Source organism: Cheilinus undulatus, linkage group 15 (assembly GCF_018320785.1).
Source record: "Cheilinus undulatus linkage group 15, ASM1832078v1, whole genome shotgun sequence".
Taxonomy (NCBI): Eukaryota; Metazoa; Chordata; class Actinopteri; order Labriformes; family Labridae; genus Cheilinus; species Cheilinus undulatus.
The window spans coordinates 31,283,642-31,297,726 of record NC_054879.1 but is presented as its reverse complement, the minus strand read 5'-3'; the positions used below and the strand labels follow the sequence as shown (position 1 = coordinate 31,297,726).

Here is a 14,085-nt window from a genome sequence, read left to right as displayed (position 1 = left end):
ATAGGGCGTGGCTTGATTGGTCCTGGCCCCGCCCCGGATAACTGTCTCGTGCTTCGTAAAGCTCTCCACGTTTTTACCGGAACTATGTGGGCCAAATCGCTTAAAATAATATTGGTTCAAGGATTTATTTGATACAAATCTTCAGAAACAAACAGGGGGCATTTGGGGACAATGTGTATTAAATTAATTATTTCTTGGAATTTTAATTTTTAATGTTGCGTAACCTATGACATATCTACAGAGTATATTGTTTTTCTGCACTATGATGGCAATAAGCTGCCTTTTTCTCAGCTATGTGCTTCCTCTGTCTAAAAATGCACGCCATAAGACAACAAATGTTTGCAAAGAGTTGCCTCTATCAGAGCAACAGGCTATTTATATGGTGAAGTTGAATAATTTCACATGGTGCAGTGTGCTATTTCTCTAAGTAGGGAATCCAAACCTTTCATAGAAATGACAAAGAACCTTTATTGTACTGAAGTAAAAGTACAGTTACTCTGGTTTAAGCTTACTTAAGTAGAAGTAAAAGTACTGATCAATAAATCTAGTCAGGTAAAGGGTTTTCACCGTTAAATATGATTTTCCCTTCATGTGCAATAACTACAAGAGAAGGTGAATTTCCAAGCAGCTTGTTTACTATAGAGTGTGAATCAGGCCTGCCCACAGAATTGACTGGGACCCTGATAAATCCCAGAGGATGGGCCCTCCCCAGTTGTGATTTATTGACAGTATCAATGTATGTGTGCTGGATCAGTAACCTTGGAGCCAGTCTTGGTGCCACGTTTCATTAATTTTGGCCACATTTTAATCATTTTAAATAACTTTTTTCCCACAATTTTTTCTAGACTACTTTTAACACATATTTCCCATCTTAAAAAACATATTAACCCCCTCTATAACTCATTTTTGCCTGTTTTTAATTCCCATTTCACTAGCTTCTCTTCCCATTTTGCCTTTTAAGGCATTTTGCCACTTCACACTTCTACCACCTTCTCTGTCTTTGCTACTTTTACCATTTTTTCCAATATTAACCCCATTTCACCACTCTTAATGCCAGATGTTGACAGTTTAACTATATTTCACTATTTTTACTCCCATTTTGGCTTTTAACCCATTTTTTCACTTTCCACCAATTTTTGCCCCATCAGTCAATTTTTGCCATAATTACTTCCTTTTGATCACTTTTAATGCTCTTTTTTCCTCAATTGTAACCATATTTTAACCCTTTTCATGGCTGTTTTTGCCTTTTTTAATGCATTTTCACCAGTTTTCCTGCCTATATTTGGCTTCTGTACGCTTATTTTTGCCAATTGTAACCACATTTCACTATCTTTCATGTGCAATTTTGCCATTTTTAACCTTAACCCATTTGCGACTATGCACCAATTTCACTCTTTATGTCCATTTTTGACAACTTAAATGCATTTCACTTTTTTCACCATTTTCCACTTTAAACCCATGTTTGTCTCTTAACCAATTTATTTCTGTTACAAGAAAAGGTGTTCATATACTGAGAGAAATAATTCTTAATAAGATGAGACTTTCTAATTTTGTACCAGACTTTGTAAATTTGTTTCAAAGTTTTAAAGGTACTTCAGACTGTACTTTGTATTGGCCTTTTTGCAAATTTGTTTTGTAAAACATTTTTTTGTTTTTTCATGTGTAAAAGTGGTTTGCTTATTTTTTAAATTTCTTTTTTAATGAAATGTAAATATGTTTAATGAAAAATTTTCTCTGAAGACAGGCTGAACGAAGAAAAAATCCCACAATATCATTAACATGGAAAAGAAACAAAACAGAAAATCACTCTAACTGAGTATTTAACTAGAATTCCGTAAGACTGACTTTTGATAATGTCTTCAGAAAGAGTTCACAATCTTACTTTTCTAAACTTACTCCCTTGGGCTCTTATTTGGAATGTCGTCAAACCGGATGTCGTTTTCATTAATATTGCTTTACTGCGGCTGCGCAGAGCAGCGAGGTCCAACGCCTGCCTGCTGTGTGCCTCCACTGTTGTTCTAAACCAACGGACACAGAGCGGAGATGTCTGGCGTGTTTTAATGAGAAACATTTCAAACATCTGCAGTTAAGATCCGCCTGAGAGGAGAACGAAGAGAAGAAAAGGAGGAGCTGCAGAGGAGGAGGAGAGACAGAGGAGAAAAGGTGGACAAGGAGAAAAAACGGGACGTATAATGGTGCAGATTTGAGTGAAAGGTAAGAAAAAATCCGCTCCATCAATACTTATTAGTGATTGATTCTGGTCTAGTCGGTAGAGAGAGACTCGAGGCTGAGGTGAGGGAGGTTAGAAACCTCAGCCGCCGCAGCCCGCAGCTGCTGAATGTAGGTCATTGTGTCTGTGTGCCGAGCCGAACCAAGCCGAGTCAAACCGAGCCGAGCCGGGCCATCCTGCAGCTGCAGCCGCAGCCAGGCCGCAGGCAGGCTGAGGAGGAGGAGGATGAAGACGAAGCCCTGCGGCAGGACCTACCGACTGGTGCTGCAGTACAAGACTCAATGTCATTTCTAAAACTGCTCCTACCTGGGTGCTTCCACCTCCGTAACTACCTCTAATAGTAGGCTTCTAACAAGACCATGATTACACCAAGTTTACATATGGACTTTTCATTTGTGAATATAGTTTGTAGCTACTCAAATTTATACATTTAAAATATTTCATAAAAGCTCCCAAACAGGCTTTTCTTAACCTCCTGAGACCTGAGCTTTTATTTGGAATACATTTTTAGTTTGGCCCACTCACTTGGGCTCAGTAGGACGTGATAAGTTTAAAAGTTCAGCCTTTGCTTTAAACAGGAATTACTTTTTTCACCCAAAAATTATGTCACAAATCTTCTGAAGAGCCTGTTTCTGCAGGAAACAAGCAATGGACCAGTTTTAGAGGGGAGACTTTTAATGATGGACCACAAGAACTGGTTAAGGCCAAGCATAAACAACATTTCTGCTCAGAGTTTTTAGTTTCTTTGATTTTTTTTCCTTTCCAAAATCTCCACAAATGCCCTGAAATTAAAAATGTCTATGAAATTTTTAAACATATTTTTAAGTATCCCATGAGAAGTATGCATTTTTTACATTTCCCCTTATATTTCTGTGAAACTCTATCATAAAGTCTGAACATTCAAATAACAAAAATCCTCAGAAATGCCACATGGATTCCTGAAAAATTCCTTACAAATTCCCCAAAATTCAAGGCAAAGTTTCCCTAAGATTTCTTGTTAAATCCCACAAAAAGTACAAATACATTTCCTAAAATTAATCATTCTCCCCCCAAAAATGAAATAAACGTTCTCCCAAACATCCAAAGGTCATTAAAAATTCCTTGAAATTCTTCAACATTTCAAAGAACATCCCCCTCCAAAATTCCCAATCAAAAATCCTCCAATTTCCCACATTTTCATTAAGAAACCTACAAAAGTAAAAGCAAATTACTCCCAGAAATTCGAATCGAACTCTCCAAAAATTTCAAATTAATTTCCCAAGTTTTAATTCAAATGACTAAAGTCTTCAAAGCAAAATTTCCCGAAAACTTACCAACAAAATTTATAGAATATGGAAATATGTCCCCAAAATGTCCATGAAAAACATAAAAATATCCAATTAAATCCCCCAAAACATACAAACATACATACATACATCCATATAAAAAATAGATAAGATAAATTTCCATGGAAATATTTAGGAAATTACTTAAACTTTAACAGAAATTTTGGACACTTAAAAAAATCTTAATTGCAGAAATTATGACTATGTTGTAGGAAAGCTGAAATATAATGTCCTCATACGTACATGCAGGAGGTAAATTTTGAGTATCTGTCGTCAACTGAAATTTTCAAGTCCGCTTAATCTGGCCAGCATTTGTATTCCTTTGGAATTGATTGAAAATGATCTTCCAAACAAAAATATGCCACCAGATATCTTCTTAGATCTTATTTTTAAACCATTAACTCTCTAGCTTAAGGAACAAAACAAATATGAGAAATTTAACTTAAATTGTGTGACTCCAGTCTTACTTTGGGTGGAAATATTTGTTAAAATAAGGTCTCATTGGTCTTAATGTGATGCCTCATGATTAAACAGGATTTCAGCGCTTAAAGAAAGATTCGGAATAATGATACAAACATAAAACCCATGAGCTTAACTCAAATTTAAAGCCTAAATAAAGAGATTTGTTCCAAATCACGTCGAGTCCAATTTAACTACATGTATAAGCCTATCATATGAAAGTGTGTCAAGGTAATATTCTACCCTTCATCAGTGTTGAAACACTGGAGAAAAACATCATTTTTTGTGTTGGACTTCCCCCACAATCCAAAGTAAGGCTGTGTCTAATGTCAGTGTTCACAACAAATTAATCTATGGACTATTAGGCTAAAATGGCAATCTTTTAAGAGAAATGTAAGCTGACTGATTGATGTTCCAAAAGCTTTTAATGCATTAACATATTAATGAAACTGACAGTAAAGCACAGACAGATCTGATACTGCTGGGAGAGATGCCAGCTGAGTGTAAATCCTGATGGAAAATCGCTATGCTGCGGTCTCTATGATATTCCTATAATGCTGAAGCAGGAGCTTGTGCCATTTGAATGCTGCTACAGTTTTAATAGTGTCCTGGTAGAGCCTGACCTTAACTCTTGGTTGTGAATGCATTTATCTAAACCATTGGGGGACCCCAACCTGGGGTCCAGTGCACCCCTTGGGGGAGAAACCAAAGATATCAGGGGGGCGCGGGGCTCTGTCTGCTCTGATGTCATCAAAATTAGATATGGATAGGTATTTTTATTTTTTTAAATCATGATTTTTAGTAAAGGCTTGCAATTCTGAAAGTCTAAGTCAAAATTCTACCAGAAACTAATCTGAAATCATCAGTTGAATAATGCTAGTTTACAAAAATGTCTCTTAAAAGCCCAGATGATAATGATGCTGGGCTTATTCTGGACTAAAAATCCAAAGTATTTCCTGACTGATGAGTCCCAATAGGAAGTCTCATTTGGTCAGGCTCTCAAAGTGCAGGACCTTTGCAAACAAAAAGGCTTCATCTGGTATGATTTTCCTCAAAGCAATCGGCTATCTTTTACTTTAAGATTCTGAAAACTTAGAAGCTTTAGTTGACATAGATATTTGACTTTCAAATTCAAAAACATAGGTTGTTTTATCATGAATTTACAACTTTTTAAACTTGGGAAAATGTGGAGTTTTTCATGAAAATTAGCTGCTCCTCTATTTATTTATTTATCTAGAGTGTCCCTAATGAGCCGTCATAATACTTGAGTTTATACATAGATCTTTTGTCAAAAACCTATCAAATAGCTCTATTGTGTTGATTTTAACAATGAAAACAATATAAAATGACTTTTAATGTAAGTGGGTCCTGGGGGGGGGGTCGTCTAGCTTTTCTTAGATATGAGTGGGGAGGGCCCTAAGGAATAAAGGTTGGGAACCACTGATCTAAATCATAGATTACAGGTTTGACTTTTAACTAGTCGGTAAAGAGCATGTGGTCTAGTGTCTGAGTCTACAGTCATATCTGGGGTTGTGACCTAGCCTTTAGAGAATGTGGGCTCCTAATGAAGCCTGTGGGCTACTGTCTTAGATTTTAGGTTACTGTGTGAGTCTGTCTGTAGTCTCCTGGCCAAGTACATGGGCATATGTGGGCACAGTTTATAAAAAAAATCAACTCTGTTAACCATTAATCCTGTAAAAGAGACATTAGCTTTAATATCAGTTAATACAGTTCAAAATTAACTGAAGTTAAAATTAACATTCATGTAGAAACCTGTTAAAAACTCAGTGGTCTGGCTCCTGTGCTGACAGTGTGTTTTCTCATTATCACTGAGAATTATTGAGGATTATTTACTAAACTGCTCCGTCTGAGTATTTCTCATATCACACATCATTAGAAAGCTATGATTCTTGTGATTCTAAACCTTCTTGTGTTTGTGCGTCTTGCCTTCGTTTTTGATCGGACAGCTGAGGAGAGACAGGAAATACTTAATAGAGAGTGGAGGGAAGGACAGGCACCACACATCTGTAGAATAATTTAACTTATCATCTAACCTTTACCATACTGTCTGCACTGCAGCACTGGAACTATAGAGATATGGCTGACTGACTAATAACAGCGTTAGACTGTTGAGAGGTGTCTGAGTCTATTTATAGAACATGTGGACCTGTTAACTATCTCGTGAACTTTCAGTTTGAACCTGTGGGCTAGTGACCGATGGTGTAATGTTCTGGTATCTGAGGTTGTTGGAATTAGAGGTTGAACACTAAGGGCTGCGTCAGAATATTTATGATGCTGTCTTACCTGTGGAGTAGATCTGCTGGCTAATGTATAATCATATTGGAAAAATGCGGTGAACTGTTGTCAGAGCCTGTGGAGTAGTGTATGAACTTGTGGTGTTGTGTGTAAGGTAGGGATGCACAGTTATGGGATTTTGCCAGTATCTGATATGCCAATATTTACAAATTAATTTTAGTTGATACTGGTTATAAGAATTCAAAGATGAAAAGAGACTTCGGTGGACATAGGTCTGTTGGTTTGACCAAAAACTCCACTAATTTAATTGTTCATACGCCAATATTTACAGCTGATATGGGCAGATTTTTATAGGCAAAGTACATTGGCAGAAATTCTCATATCTGCAGATGCCGTTCTGCTGATCATATCAATACTTGTGCGTCAATAGTATAAACTTGTGGCTAATGAATCAGCCTGATTGCTAGTAGGTGAATCCATAGTCAGTTGTATGAACCAGCAGGCTGGTGTAGTAACCCATTGGTTTAGCTAGCCACTGTTTGAACCTTTTGGCTAGTGTATGAACCTGCTGGTCTAGTGTAAAAATCTGCAGGCTAATGTATGAACCTGCTGGTCTAGTGTATAAATCTGCAGGCTAATGTATGAACCTTCTGTCTGGAGTATGGACATACTGCTCCAGTGTATGCACCTGTTGTCTAGTGTATGAACTAATTGTTCCCGAGTATTGACCTGCAGGCTAGTTTATAAAACTGTTGTCTAGTGCATAAGGTCAAGTGTACGTACCATTTAGTTTGTGTATGATTCTGTTATCTATTGTAAACAGCCGTCTCAGATTGTTGACTAGTATGGGAGCTTTTGTACCAGAGTTAGGAGCTGTAGAGGGCACACTAAATCAAACCTTTTGGTTAGTGTCTGAACATGAGGGCTAGTGTCTGAGAGTAGAGACTAGTTTTTGAACCAATGCAAAGAGGGACAATGCAAAGTTATGATCAAGTGTCTCAGAATGTGGACTAGTGTGGGAGCTTTTTATTACAGTTTGAGACTGTGGTCTGTGTCTAAACTTGTGGGCTGATGTCTGTACCTGTTAGCTATTAAATGAGGCTGTCAGCGAGTATATGAGTGCTGAGACTGCATGGCTAGCACCTAAACATCAGAACAAGTACCTGACTGGTGGTCTAATGTCCTTTTCTTTGGGCTTGTTCTGTAGCCTGAGGACCACTGTCTGAAGTTGAAGCTAGTTCATGAACAGCTGAGAAGCTGAGTCTGTAGACTACTGTCTTGTGTTTCTGTGACTGCCTGGAGATTGGCTTGAATGTAAACCAGTCCAAACCTTCTTAAGTGTTGTGTTTACATTTTTGTGTTCACAGATGTCCAACATAACCATGGAAGCCACCACCATCCTCCCCGTCCTCAGGAAGAAGCTGGCTTTTCTGTCAGGTAAAACATTCATTTTGAGGGGGAAAGCATTGCTTGCTTACATGAAGTACTTTTCTTGTTTACTGCAAAATAAATCAGACTTTTGCAATGTTTTTATTGTGAATGATTTTATGGGGATTGTTAGGGATACCTTAGAGAAATTAGGACTGCAAACACCCCCCCAAACATTTATCATCATTGCATATAGGGATACCACAATCATGTTTTTGCCACTGACACAAGTCATCTATGAGTGGGTAAATAAGTTGCCCTTACTGTGAAGCTGTTATCGGTTTTTGTTACGAACTGTTATAAAAACATTTAAAGCATATTGTTGACTGATTAATAAGGATGTTATATGGTAACCCTGCTAGTTGAAGAAGGTCTTAGCACATTAAAAGCAAATAAGACTGACTCATAAATGATCAGTATCAGCAGCAAAAAATGTGATTAAGGCATCCCCACATAGGATGTTGATAAATGAATGTCTGAATTATTTTGCAGTCTTCATATCTTCTTTAATAACTGTATAAGGTTTGTATGATCTCTGCTACATGCAGTTAAGACTGTAATCACATGTGTCTTCCCTCTCTACTGCTGTGTTTCTCTTTAGGGGGTAAAGACCGGCGCAGTGGTCTAATCCTGACCATCCCTCTCTGCTCAGATCAGACCAGCATGGAGGAGCTCAGCGCCACACTGGACTACCTGCTCAGCATCCCCAGGTACTCACACATGCAGTAGTAGCGGCCCTGGCCTGAACATTGACACTGGTATGTGTCTGTAAGCAGCTGTGGAAACAAAAGGCTGTTTAGTCTCATTTTCAAAACACTTTGACATGTTTGGAGTGAACTTGTCACTAAAGCAGAGCTGGATCTGTACTTTGGCTTTAGTGAATCCAGCAGCATTACTCTAAAAGGCTTAGAGGAGGATTCCAGTCTTGTAGATCTTAACATTTGGCCTGAATCTGAGACAAACCAGACTATAAGACACTCCTTTCCTGCATAAATGCTATTTCAAGAAGCAGATAAATTAATTCTAGGCCTGATGGGGAGATTTTCCTGTGATGTGTTTGAAGGACTTTCATCATCCCTGAGCTAAAGTGAGGTTTTCCCGTTTAAGCGTAATGTAAATCACATGCTCTGTAGCTTGTATTTTAGTCACATACTTTCCCAGTCTCCTCTCAGGCTCTTGGAAGTAGACAGGATGATTCATAACGTTTTCAGTATTTGTTGGCAGTCAGTCAGATGATCACGTCCCCCGTTTTATTACTGCAGTTAAGATATCAGCAGCTGCCGATGGCAGCTTTCAGCTTGTATCACTCATCAGGATTTTATTTTCTCCAAAAACACCGTACACCATCTGTTTGGAATACCTGCAGGTTAAACAGGCCTTGATATAAACAACAGTCACATATGCAAGCAACCCATAATGCAACAAAGTCTGTTAGAGCTGGCATTACTGTCTCTGTTAAAAATAAAAGCATCTACAGCAAATACATGAATGTATACACCTCAAATATAATATTATCTAAATATAAAACTGATCTACCAGAGCACAAACAGTCCTCTGCATCAGTTATAATTATGATAAAGTCATCATTACTGAGAGCCAAGAACACAGCAGTAACATGGTGACTGCAGTTTTATCATAGGAATTACATAGCAAACTACTAAACAAAGACAGTAACTTTAATGACCTTGAGTTTTACCTCAAACCAGTCCAAATAAACATACCAGCTCTGCCTATCTGCTGTGCTAAACCCTGATTTTGCTTTACACAGCCTAATGTACCATAACTTAATAAGCAAGGGTATAAGCTGGCTGGCGTCTGCCACGTCAGTTACAGTGTCTCTAAAAGTGTACACCCCCTTGAATGTTTTATTACCATTTTATTAATTTAAAAAATAAATTATGGTCAATATAATTTGGCTGTTTTTACAAAAATCTTCTCAAAGTGAAAACAGATTTCTACAAAATTATGTAAATTAAATAAAAGTATGTAATGTAAAATAAGTGACTGCATAGATATTCACCCCTTCAGGTCAGTATTTAGTAGATGAACCTTTGGCTGCAATCACAGCACTGAGTCTATGTGGATAGGTCTCAGTCAGGCTTTCACATCTGCACACTGCAATTTCACTCCATTCTCTATGTGATTGAGGTCTGGGCTCTGACTCGGCCATTCCAGAGCATTCACCTTGTTGTCTTTTAACCATTGCTGTGTGCTTAAGGTCATTGTTTTGCAGGAAAATCAATCTTCTCCCAAGCTGTAGTTCTCTTGCAGACTCAATAAGATTGTCCTCCAGGTCTTTGTTTTGCCACATTCATTTTACCCTATACCTTTACAAGCCTACCAGGCCCGGCTGTTGAGAGGCATCCCCACAGTCTGATGCTGCCACCACTGTGCTTCACAGTAGGGATGGTTTGTTTGTGGTGATTTGCAGTGTTTGGTCTCTGCCAAACATAGCGTCTTGTCTGATGGCCAAAAAGCACCAATTTGGTCTCATCAGACCAAATAACTTTCTTCCAGTTGACCAAGGAGTCTCCCACATGCTTTTTGGAGAACTCTAGTCCAGATTTAAAATGAGTTTTCTTCAACAGTGGCTTTCTCTTTGCCACTCTCTCATGGAGTTTTTCAGTAACCTTTTCTCTGAGTTGCTTGGAGTGTTCTTTTGTCTTCATAGTGTAATGGTGGCCACGAATACTGAATAACCAGTGACTGGACCTTCCAAAGACAGGTGTCTTTAGACTACAATCACTTGACTCACATTCACTGCACTCAGGTGACCCCTGTTTAACTAATTGTGAGACTACCAGCACCTTTTGACTGGACCTCTGTTGAGTAAGGTTCTCTTTAAAGGGGATGAATATTTGTACGATCACTCATTTTACCTTACATATTTTTAACTGATATTTGTAGCACCTCAACAGAAGTGGGGCAAAAAATTAGGATGGTACTTATCAGATATTTTAGTACCTTTCCCAACGTTTGATAGTGGAATTGCAAATTTCGTACAGAACTGAAAACAACTCTGTTAACACTTGAATGTGCTTTCAAATTTATCTTTTGAGCTTTTCCCCCCGTTTTTTTTTGGGCATGAGAGAGAATATGGAAGAAAGAAAAGCAGAGAGAGCAAGGAATGACATGCAGGAAAGGAACCACAGGTCGGTTTCAAACCCAGACCACCCACTCGGAGGACTGTAGCCCCCGTACAAGGCATGCAACCTCACTGCCAGGCCATCTGCGCCTCACTTGATTTGGCCTCTAAACAAAAGCACATTTGAAAGCAAATTTCTGATTTGTTCCCCTCTGATACCCATTTTCCACAAACAAGGACCAAGCTCCCTTCTTTCTAAGCTCTATTACCAAAAGTAATCAGCTGGAGCCAGAAAGTTGCTTGCTTTCCTTGACTGAAAGTAGAAAATGTATCTGACCATGAAAATTGTATACTTAGTATTTCCATAGATGCAGATTGCCTGCTCTCTGTTTTGGGGTAGAGCCAGATGGTTGATATTTGAGCCTACAATGAAGAAAAGGGGCCTTTCCACTGTCAAAACAATGATATCAGTACCTGAAAATTCATCAACACTTTGAAAACATGTTAAAAAAAAGACCCCCTAGCTCCTAAAAATGTTAAAGGTGAAAAACTGTGGCCTTGATTTAATGTTATTTTTTTCCAAGAAGTTTGTTTGTTTATTGTGTGTCAAGTTTTCTAAAGGCCTAGGAGATATGGACCAAAAATCATATCATGATTTTTTTTTTATCTTATTGGCAACACATGTTTAGTGTCTCAATACTTTTTCCAGTTAAGAAATAACAATAACAAAGTCAGTTCTGTGTCAAATCCACAAGGACCAGATGTCACACAGGCAGTTTTATTAACAGCCAGCTGTCCAATATTAAACATGTACATGAAAACTGACATGAAGGATCATATTAAAAAATGTAAAAGTTGTATGTAATCTTTGCATTTTTTTCATTTTACTTCTTTTTTTGACATCTATTGTGCAGTGTGCACCCTCCAACAACTGTTGAATATAATACTAATCTGTAACTGGTGGAAAACTTGGCTGGTTCGTGTGAGAGCTCCAAAGTAAATCCGGGGAAGCATTCGTGAACTAGAGCACACCGAAACCAATCACTTAATGGACATGAATGCAGAACTTTTACTCTTCTAAGGCAGCCATCACTTTCAACTTGATTTACACACAGATTTCAAAGGAAAAAATGCAGCAAACTGGGGCTAACCCACTGGAAAGGGCAATGCCTTCCACCTTGTTCTATAAAATCTGTCCTCTCTCCTTCACAGTGATAAGTGTAAGGCTCGTGGTTTCACCGTCATCGTGGATGGAAGAAAGTCTCAGTGGAACACTGTGAAGACCGTGGTGCTCATGTTACAGGTACAAACATATAATTAGCTCCCACTAATGACATACATGACCGCTGTGCTTTGTGTTGATATTTAAAAGAGGAGGATGGTGATGGTGTTGTTGCTGTTTCAGAATGTGATTCCAGCTGAAGTGTCTCTGGTCTGTGTGGTGAAGCCAGATGAATTCTGGGATAAGAAGGTCACACACTTCTGCTTCTGGAAGGAGAAAGACCGCCTTGGCTTCGAGGTGAGTCTCCAAGCATTTGTTCAGTAATTTGCTTTGGGGTATTTTGTGTATGTTTAACACTCTCATACACTAAGATCTTACAGATTTATGTAGATTTTGATTATGTACATTATTCAGAAAGGACATCTTTGACATGAACTCCAGACAGTCTCTCAGATTTTTTCTTCCTTCTGACAAACACTTAGGGTATTTGTTGAGGTTTAGATCTGTAATTGAGCTTGAGTTCAGCTCAGTCCAGAAAAGCTTCTCTCAACATTAAAGTGTTGTTTTGGATTTGAGTTTTCTTTTGTGATCTCAGGCTTTTCATTGCCTGAAGTTTAAAGAATCGTGATGTTTTGGTGCAAGATTTTTATACTGCCCTTTCAAGGTTTGATAATTTCATAACCTTCCAAACCAACACAGGTCAGCTATGCATGTGCCATGTGCCCACAGGTATGGACCAAAGTATTTGGCTGCCTGCCCATTACACCAACAGGGACTGTCATGACAATGTTTTCAAATACATGTACATTAATATGGAGTTGCCCCCTTTTGTAGCTATTACAGACTCCACTCTTTTTGGAAGGCTTTCTACAAGATTGTGGAGTGTTTATGTGGGAATTTGTGCCCAGTCATTCATTTATGAGGTCAGGCTCTGACCTTCATTTCATCCCAAAGGTGCTGGATGAGGTTGAGGTCAGGGCTCTGTGCGTCCAAGTGAAGTTCTTCTGCACAAAACTCATCACACCATGTCTTTATAGTCCTTGCATTTTGCACTGGGGCACTGTCATGTTGGAATAGAAAAACAGAAACACTGGGTGCTTCTTCTTCTGGTAAAGTAAAATGCTGCATCATCAGCGTTAGCCACGCCCTCAAATGGGTAGCTTGGTTGTGCGGGAAAAGCAAATCCCCTGCTGTGCTAGGCTGCCATGCCATGTCAAACCAAGTAGAGACAAGCTGCTCAGGCCCCATCCACACGGAGACAAATTCAGGAGTATACACAAAAGTTTCTTGTGGTATCTGCGTTTCATCCACACGAAAATGGCGTTTTGCGAGGCTGTAAACACTACTTTTTGAAACTGGGTCCCAGAGTGAACAAATCTGTAAACGCTTACTTTTTCGTCTCCGTGTGGACAGCCTTTCTTGAAACATTTAATCATACATAGCACCGCCAACTTAAGCTGCATGCATGAATCAAACAAAATGACAATGGTGGATTACAGGGTTGTGTTTGTGCTGCAGAAGCTATTGAGCTTGTTATGGCTTGTACAGCAATATCTGATGGTCCTTTACCACTACTGAGAACAGCATACACCAGATGTTCTTTAATCCACCGGGGAGAACAACCAGAAGGGCAACCAGGAGAAAGTTCAGGGCAGTTTTCTGTGATCTTCTTCTCTCTTTTGGTGCACTTCCATGGCAGCGTTATAGCACCACTCACAGGCTTGGAATATATACTACAACGTTTTCAGTGGTTTTCAATGGTTCTGTGCTTATGCGGACATTTCCTGGAACAATCCTGTCTTTACGGAAAACGTTTTCAAAACGAAATAGCAATATATCGTTTGAGTCTCTGTGTGGACATGGCCTCAGTGCAATTGAAAAGCCCCATTGATAGGCTGAAGCATTAAGATTGGCCTTAGCCCAAACCCTGAAAAACAGCCTCATACCATTATCCCTCTTCACCAAATTTCACAGTTGGCACAATGCAGTCACACAGGTAACGTTCTCCTGGCATCTGCCAAACCCAGACTCATCCATCTGACTGCCAAACAGAGGAGTGTGAATCATCACTCAACAGAAC

The 14,085-nt window shown here is 38.9% G+C and overlaps 1 protein-coding gene across 1 annotated transcript in view; it reads left to right on the top strand.

Annotated features, from left to right (window-relative positions):
• The first annotated feature begins 1,992 nt into the window (after positions 1-1,992).
• sestd1 (SEC14 and spectrin domains 1) overlaps positions 1,993-14,085 on the top strand; it is a 37,952-nt gene continuing 25,859 nt past the window's right edge. The window contains exons 1-5 of the mRNA XM_041807462.1: positions 1,993-2,214; positions 7,638-7,707; positions 8,300-8,408; positions 11,996-12,086; positions 12,189-12,302. Of these exons, the coding sequence (XP_041663396.1) occupies positions 7,638-7,707; positions 8,300-8,408; positions 11,996-12,086; positions 12,189-12,302 (384 nt within the window). The 5' untranslated portion in view covers positions 1,993-2,214. The remainder of the gene's footprint in view (positions 2,215-7,637; positions 7,708-8,299; positions 8,409-11,995; positions 12,087-12,188; positions 12,303-14,085) is intronic.